This window comes from Geospiza fortis, unplaced genomic scaffold (assembly GCF_000277835.1).
Source record: "Geospiza fortis unplaced genomic scaffold, GeoFor_1.0 scaffold183, whole genome shotgun sequence".
Classification (NCBI taxonomy): Eukaryota; Metazoa; Chordata; class Aves; order Passeriformes; family Thraupidae; genus Geospiza; species Geospiza fortis.
Genome location: NW_005054447.1, coordinates 400,794 through 409,010, shown reverse-complemented (window position 1 = coordinate 409,010; position 8,217 = coordinate 400,794). Strand labels below are relative to the sequence as shown.

General features: G+C 50.1%; 1 protein-coding gene across 1 annotated transcript in view; it reads right to left on the bottom strand.

Annotated features, from left to right (window-relative positions):
- Positions 1-2,275: 2,275 nt before the first annotated feature.
- NCAM1 (neural cell adhesion molecule 1) overlaps positions 2,276-8,217 on the bottom strand; it is a 52,178-nt gene continuing 46,236 nt past the window's right edge. Inside the window, exons 22-23 of the mRNA XM_031062385.1 lie at positions 7,826-8,215; positions 2,276-6,344 (exon numbers count right to left, since the gene is read on the bottom strand). Of these exons, the coding sequence (XP_030918245.1) occupies positions 6,230-6,344; positions 7,826-8,215 (505 nt within the window). The 3' untranslated portion in view covers positions 2,276-6,229. The remainder of the gene's footprint in view (positions 6,345-7,825; positions 8,216-8,217) is intronic.

Here is an 8,217-nt window from a genome sequence, read left to right as displayed (position 1 = left end):
CCCCGCCGAATCCCGGGGTTATCCCGGCTGGAAAGGGGCTCTGGCAGCACCGAGCGCTCCCTGTGCCCCATGCCCACCTTGTCCCCAGCCCAGAGCTCTGGTGCCACCTCCGCGCCACCCCGGACACCTCCAGGAATGGGCACCTCAAACCCCCCGGGGCAGCCCCTGCCCGTGGTTAAACCTTTCCATGGAGGAATTCCTGCCCATGTCCAGCCTGTAGCTCGTGCTGATTTTTAGGCCAGACTCGGGTTATTTTCCTGTTGCGATCTCCCCGAAAGGCTTCCCGGCTCTGCGAGGCGGCGGCGATGGAAGCAGTCGGCCACCGCAGGGAGCCCGAGCACCGCGGAGCTGCGCTGCCCGGGATGGCCATTCCCGACACACGTTTATCCCGGGATGGCCATTCCCGATACAAGCTTAGCCCGGGATAGCCATTCCCGGTACAGGCTCAGCCCGGGATGGCACATTCCCGGTACAGGATCAGCCCGGGATGGCCATTCCCGGTACAGGCTCAGCCCGGGATGGCACATTCCCGGTACAGGCTCAGCCCGGGATGGCACATTCCCGGTACAGGATCAGCCCGGGATGGCCATTCCCGGTACAGGATCAGCCCGGGATGGCACATTCCACTGCCCATCCATTGCCCACTTCCCCATCCATCCTCATCAGCTGCAGATGGAATCCTGAGTGCCAGAGATGTGCTGAGCTCCGCAGGCAGCCAGAGACCCCCATCCCTTCCACCCCTTGGCTGTAGGAACAGCCAGGATACCCCTTTTCCTTGTAGGAACACCAAGGATACCCCTTTCCCTTGTAGGAACAGCCATGATACCCCTTTTCCTTGCAGGAACAGCCAGCATATCCCTTTTCCTTGCAGGAACACCAAGGATATCCCTTTTCCCCCTCATGCCCCAAACCCAAACAGTTCCTGTCCCTCCCCTCACTGCCATCAGCTCTGCCCACACCACCCTCCATCCCAAAATTAATTTTTTCCCTCTAATGAAGCTGTTCCCAGCCCAACGTCCAATTAAAAACACCCACGAGGCCATAGCTGGGGCAGTGGGATGCTCGGGAATTTGGGGTTTATTTGTTATCCCACAAAAGCTGGGGAATAACACACAGGGCAGCAAATGTGAACGGGGGAGAGGCACCTTTAGTCTCTGAATACTTCAAAAAGCCCTTAAAATGATGCTCTGAAGCTCATGCACAATATTCACATACTGCTATCTGGTAAAAGGCCAGATAATGATGATTTCTGGAAGGGATGAGAGAAGGAGCACAAAAATCTCCGTCCAGTCCCGCAGCCCCACTCAGACTTACCCCAAATTCAGCCCAGGGAAAAAGGAGCCACACTCAGCCAAGATGACACTGCCAGTCAGGTGCCATGGCCTTAACAGAGGGAGAGATGAGGGAAAATTAAAATTAAACGGAAATTAAAAGGTCTGAGGGTGGAGAAAACGGCTGAAGAAACACAAAGATCTAAAATAAAGGATGTGTCAGCGGTTTTGCCACTGAGCACAGCAGGAAAATCCCTTTTCAGTTCTCTGGGAGAAGAGGGAGGAACCCCTGAGCTCCTCCAGGTTCAGAGGGTGCAGCAGGGAGCCAGGAAAGGCAGGGCACAGGTCCCGCGATGCACAAGGACCGGGGGGGATTGAGGGGGCTCTGAACCCAGAAAGGGCAACCCCAGATCTCCAGGGACAACCCCAACCCCCCCTCCAACCCCAACCAGGGACTTGGGCCAGTTGGTGCTGCCCCACTTGGAAGAACTGGTGTTTTTTACATCAAATGGTCAGGGAGTGACTAAAAAAGCTTTTTCAGTGGAATGGCAACTTCTGTGTGAGAATCAATTGTTTTGCCCAAATTGAAGGTGAGACAACCCTCCCCTCCCCATAAACTCCAGAGTAAAAAAATTAAAGTTGGGCATTTGGGCAATTTTTAGCTAGGATTTAGAAAAAAAAAAGATCAAGACTTTAAAATGAATTAATTGAATTAATTAATTACATTCAAACCTCTTTAAGTTCAGGCACCAATTCAGGCTGGGCAGAGGTCACCTCTCACACCCAACACTCGGTCACACTTTCCACAGCCAGGCAACACAAAAGTGCCTTTTTGGGGGGGGAAAAGCTTCCCAGTAGTTGTGAAACTGCATTTCTGTGTTTGCTATCTCCAGGAAAGAAGTAAATAAATATAGAGGGACAAAAAAGGAACTTAAAAGTGCTTTTGGTGCCACTCAGGTGGGACGAGGAGCAGGACCAAAGAAGGGCAGACTGCAGGCATCAGCTTTTTTTTTTTTTTTTTTGTAGTTTTTATTTGAACACAGTATTCTGACAGAATGCAAAGTCAAAATCCTCAGTTAGTATCAGTATTTACACCAGTGAGAATGGGGATAAAGGTGGAGTCGATGTTTCACTCGGTAAAAAGATTTTTTGTTTTTTTCTTTTTTTAACAAGATAGAAGGCCCCCAAAAGTAGGGAATGCTGGGGAAGGATGGCCATGGAGGGGCTGAGAACAACTATCAAAACAGCCTGGTGGTGAAAGACGTGGGGTTTGAAGGCTCCATAGAAAAGTGTGAAAGGAAAACGCCACTCTGGAAGCTGACGGGCGGGATGCACAATTGTCACCTGTACGAATGGTGCAGCACGAGAGAGATGGCACCGCTCCTGTGACACTGGGGACGGGCAGGGGGCAGTGCCACCAGCCCTGGGGATGGACACATGGAGCAGCCAAGGCAATGCCACCAACCCTGGGGACAGACATATGGAACCACAGCAGTGCCACCAACTCCAGGATGGACATATGGAGCAACCACGGCAGTGCCACCAACCCTGGAGCAGCTATGGCAGTGCCACCAAGCCCAGGGATGGACATTTGGAACCATAGCAGTGCCACCAACCCTAGGGATGGAAACGTGGAACCATGGCAGTGCCACCAAGCCCAGAGCAGCCATGGCAGTGGGGACGGGTCACTGGAAGGAGCTCCTCCCTCCTGAGCTCGCTCCATCCACCCCAAACCAGAGCTTTGGGATGGAAGGGATCATCCAGCCCAGCCAGTGCCACCCCCAGGTGCTGGGCTGGGCTCTGAGCTCGTCCCCTTTTGGGACAAAAACGCCAACCCAGGTGGGGCAGCTCCCCCAGTGCCCAGCTGGCAGGTGCTGGTGGAGGTCCCTGGGCAGCGTTTGGGGGTGTGGTTCCTACCAGCTGCTCAGCTTTGGGGGTTACAGCACACACAGGTGACAAAAGCAGCCAGAATTGGGCACAAAAAGGGACAAACTGTGCTCACCCACGGGGATGGAGGCACTGCAGCTGCCCAGCTGGGTTATGGACTCGTTTCTTTGGGGAAAAGAAAGGAATCCTTGGGGCCAAGGTCCCCACAGGTCAGGGACACTGCTGTGGGGTGTCACAAGGGCTGGGGATGAGGGGATGAGGCTCCATCCTGCCCAAAATCTGCCAGGACGGGTGGGGCAGCCTCAGCTGCACCCCCAGAGCCCTCCCTGGGGTCCCAGGAGCTGAGCAAAACAAAACCAAAAACCCCACAGCGAGCACAGGACAGAGCACTGCCCCTCACAGCTGGAATGGATCCTCACAGCTGGAACGGACAGAGCACTGCCCCTCACAGCTGGAATGGACAGAGCAATGCCCCTCACAGCTGGAATGGACACAGCACTGCCCCTCACAGCTGGAATGCTGGGATGCACTGGAACAGAGGGAATATTCCCAAGGAACACACAGACACAGCCTCCACACCCCTCCTCAGCTTGCTCCTCTCAGTTAAAGGCTTCTGCTCTTCCTAAGAGTTGTTCTCGTTCTCTTTTTGTTTTAAATCAATTCCTGAATGTTTATTTCTCATTTTTTGTTTCTCAAATCTGAACTAGCGCTACACCTTCCACATCCAAACTATGTTGAAGCTTTTATTATTTCAATACTATGACAAAAAACACGGTTCACACTAAAATAGTCACGCACCCACAGTGCACAAGCTTGCAGATCTAAAGTAGAATTAAAAAAAAAAAAAAAAAAAAAAAAAGGGAAAATAAAACAAAAAAAAAATTAAAAAAAAAAGGAAATAATACCCAAAACCCCAACAGGAGGAACATCTCTATACAATGGGCTGGTCTCTCCCTACACTCCTCTGCCTTCCTTCCACTCAAAGCTCCTTTTCACCCCCAAATCTCAGTGTTGCTCCACGATTCCTGGTAACAAATCCCATTAATCAGCACTCCCACCCCAAATCTCAGTGTTGCTCCACAATTCCTGATAATAAACCCCACTGATCAGCTCCCCCATCCATAATTTCATTTTTAAGGTGCTGCCTCAGCCCTTGCCCAGGGATGGCCCTGGCACAGAATTCCAGCCCCTGCTCCTGATGCCAGGGTGGGTCCTGCTGGAGCTGCAGAAGGGTCTGGGGTCTGCCCAGCACCTGTGGGGAAAAGATCTTTGCTTCTGGGTTGTAGTTTTAGGGTCAGAGGATATAGTATTTACTGAAACTGGAATGGACTGAAATGGGGATTTTCTGAAATTGGAATTTTCTGAAATTGGTGTTTACTGAAAGTGGGATTTACTGAAATTGTTATTTACTGAAATTGGTATTTACTGAAATTGGTATTTTCTGAAATTGGTGTTTACTGAAATTGTGATTTTCTGAAATAGAGATCTTCTCAAATCTGTATTTACCAAAACTGGTATTTTCTGAATTTGGTATTTTCTGAAATTGGTATTCTCCAAAACTGGACTTTACTGAAATTGGGATTTTCTGCAACTGGAATTTCCTGCCCTGATCAGGAGGGATTGATTTGGTCACACACCTGAGCCCAGACCAGCCCAAACTGTCCAACCTCCCCTGTGCCCCTCAGAGCTGCGGGAGGGTTCTGCGAAGGAAAGGGGAGAATGTCCTAAAAAAGCAGAGATGAGATTTCTCTTATGCAGTCAGGCCCAGGTCCAGCGAGGGACTTGAAACTAAATTTAAGCACAGAAGGATTTTCTCCAGCAACTCCCTGACCCCAAGCAGATTTGGGGATTGCTGGCTAAAGCCCTTGACCGGTGGCAAGAGGTTTGAACACCCCCACCCCCCAAAAAAACCCCAAACCAAACCCCAGCATCGCTTTTCTTCTTACTCCAGTAAGAAATAATAATAATAATAATAACAATAATAATAATAATAACAATAATTAAGAAAAGAGAAAAGGGGAAACGACTACTGTAAACATCCATGGTTGAAAATGTCTCCCTTTGCAAAGCAAGCATGCTGCTACCCTAGTGTCTACAGGACTGGATTGACTGAAAAACCAAAAAAAAAAAAAAAAAGAAAAAAAAAAGGCAGCTATTTTACCCCTCCATTTCAACACAACAGAAGTTAAAAAAATATCTGTCAATTGTAAACACTGGAAAGAACCAAAGTTGGCCAAAACAAACAAACAAAACAAAAATTGAACGTAAAATTGGAAAAGAAATGTAGAGTCTGAATACTGCAAATTGAAATACATCCCCCAAAGCTGCAATTTTGGCATTCTTCCTAAAAAACAGATAATAATAATAAACCCCAAATAAAGGTCTAACGTGGCGAGCAGGATTCAGTCACAAAGAGCTCGAGACACTTTGCATACTGACCAGATACAAGGTGAACAGAAATTATAACTTATTTATGAGGCTTTACATATTTCAAACTCGACTGAAAAGTATAAAAATAAATTGTGGACTTTGTTCTTTAAGCACCAGCTGTGCCCAGCAGCACAGTGGTTATCTCTGCTATACTAACAAAGGAAACAACAGGGTCTCTTTTATTTTTTTTTTGTCTTTTTTGTGGGTTTTTTTTTGTGTCTAGGACTACTTGATTTTGAGCTTCCCAACCACACTGCAACCAGCATTGCAATGTTTGCCTGTTTGAATACACACAGGGCCAGCTGAGCCCTGATTTGGTGACGGGTTTAACCCTGTTTTTAACATGTTTTACTTTTTAAAAGCAAGTGCACAACGAATAGAACCTTTCTAGAAATCTCAAAGAAAGCAAAAAATAGAAATCAAAATTAAAAAAAAAAAAAAAGAGAAGAAGAGAAAAACATAAAAAAAGAAAAGGAAAAAAAGAGACATTCCCTCCCTCCCCCCATTTATGCATTTTTCTGGTTGGTTTGTTTGTCTTTCTTTTTTAAAAAAAGGCAACAGACACTAGAGGAATGAGATGGGTGTGTGGGTTGTGATTTCAATGCTCGGGTGAAGGTTTCTGCCGTCCCCTCTGGTGCTGATCATGCTTTGCTCTCGCTCTCCTTTGTTTGTGTGGCTTCGTTGGGCACCGTCTTCACCTCCGCCGCGGGGCTCTTCCTGTCCTGCACGGCGCCCTTGTCCTCTGCTGGCATTTTCCTGGGGAGAAGCACCACAAGGACAGGCTTTAGAGGCACAGAAACACAGCTGGGCTGAGCTAGCCACGGGGACAGGGCGGCTGGTGGGAGCAGATCCCTCTGGGAGAGCAGAGCCAGCACAGGCCGGGGTAAGGAGAGCCCAGCTCAGCTCCCCACCCTGCTTCATTCAGGTCTAGATTAACTCTTTTTGGCTTGCCCTGCTCAGCTGCAGGGCTGCAAAATGAGCAGCAGGAAAGCTCCCCCAGCTGCAGAAGGATTTGGCTTTAGCACCCCAAGTCCCTGACAATTCAGCAGCAAGGAAACCTCTCCCAGCTGCAGAAGGACTTGGCTTTAGCACCCCAAGCTAAAGCCAAATTGTCAGCTTGCTCCTCTCAGTTAAAGGCTCCTGCTCCTTCTAAGAGTTGTTCTCTTTCTCTTTTTTCATTAATTCCTGAATATTTGGGTTTTTTTCATTTTTGTTTCTCAAATCTGAACTAGCGCTACACCTTCCACATCCAAACTATGCCGAAGCTTTTATTATTTCAATACTACGACAAAAAACGCGGTTCACACTAAAATAGTCACGCAATTCAGCAGCAAGGAAAGCTCTCCCAGCTGCAGAAGGACTTGGCTTTAGCACCCCAAATTGGTATTCACTGGAATTGGGATTTTCTGAAATGGAGATCTTCTGAAATTGGTATTTACCAAAGCTGGTGTTTTCCGAAACTGGGATTTGCTGGAAGAATTTGGAATTTGCTGACAATTCAGCAGCAATCCCATTTTTTATGTTCCTATGGAAAGCCAGTCCTGAAACCCCCAGGGTGCTGGAGAAAGGGGAACACAGAAGACAGGAATTCTGTCACAGACATCTTCACAAGGCTGAGGGAGGTGCCCACCCTCAGAGGTGACAACTGCCAGCCCAGCCAGGTCCAACATGTGCAGCACAGCTGGGACCCCCAGCCCCCAGGTGCTGTTCTCTCTCTCCTGCCCAGCTCAGGGGGCTCCCCCATCTCAGCCAGGCTCACACTGCCCCAGCTTGGGGACAGCTCCAGAGCCTCCAGCGCTGTCACCCCTGCCCAGGGCACTGCCTGCTGCCCAGCCTGACCCTGAGTGAGCCCTGAGGCTCCTCTGACCTGCAGGAGATGGGATCACTGACCTGCAGAACCTCAGCACTCCGAGGAGAGCTCTTTGCACCAAACTGAACTATTTCTGCTCTTCCTTACGAAACAATAACCCAGGACAGACAAAGCTGCCCAAGAGCCTGAGGAACAACAACAATTTATCTCTGATCAACTCCCAGCTCCCTGTCCCTGCCTCCCTGGCACAGCCTCTCCTGCTCTCCTCTGGCACCTTCCAAGGCAAGCCCCGTGGGCTCTCAGGTGAGTTAGCTGGCTAAGGGAACAGTGAGATTAGTCAAGAGAACACCCAACAGAGGACACAGCACGAGCACCAGGGCACGAGGGACACAGCACACAACCAACACAAGAGTAAAGGCGGCCGTACTCGGTCTTTGCGGGGGCAGAGCTGTCTGCAGCGGCAGCAGCAGCCTCGGGGGCTTGCCCACCAGCCCCGCTGGCAGCAGGAGGAGAAGCAGTGCCAAGAGCTGCAAAAACATCCTTGGCAAGGTCAATGTCTGGTGGCTTGAAGGTCCCTTCGTCCATTTTAAAGTCCTCGTTCTGCGAGGGGTTGGCGGCGCTGCCCGCGGCAGCCTCGCTCTTCGCGTTGCTCGGGTTCTTGGGGGTCTCTGCCGGGCTCTTCACCGTGCTGGGCTGCACGGGCTCCTTCTCGGGGCTCTTGGCCACCTCCTGCTTGGCCTCGTTGGGAGCTGCAGGGCTCGTGAGGCCAGGGGTGCCCGCCTTGCTCCCGGCTGGGACGGCGTCGGCGGCGCTGGGGCT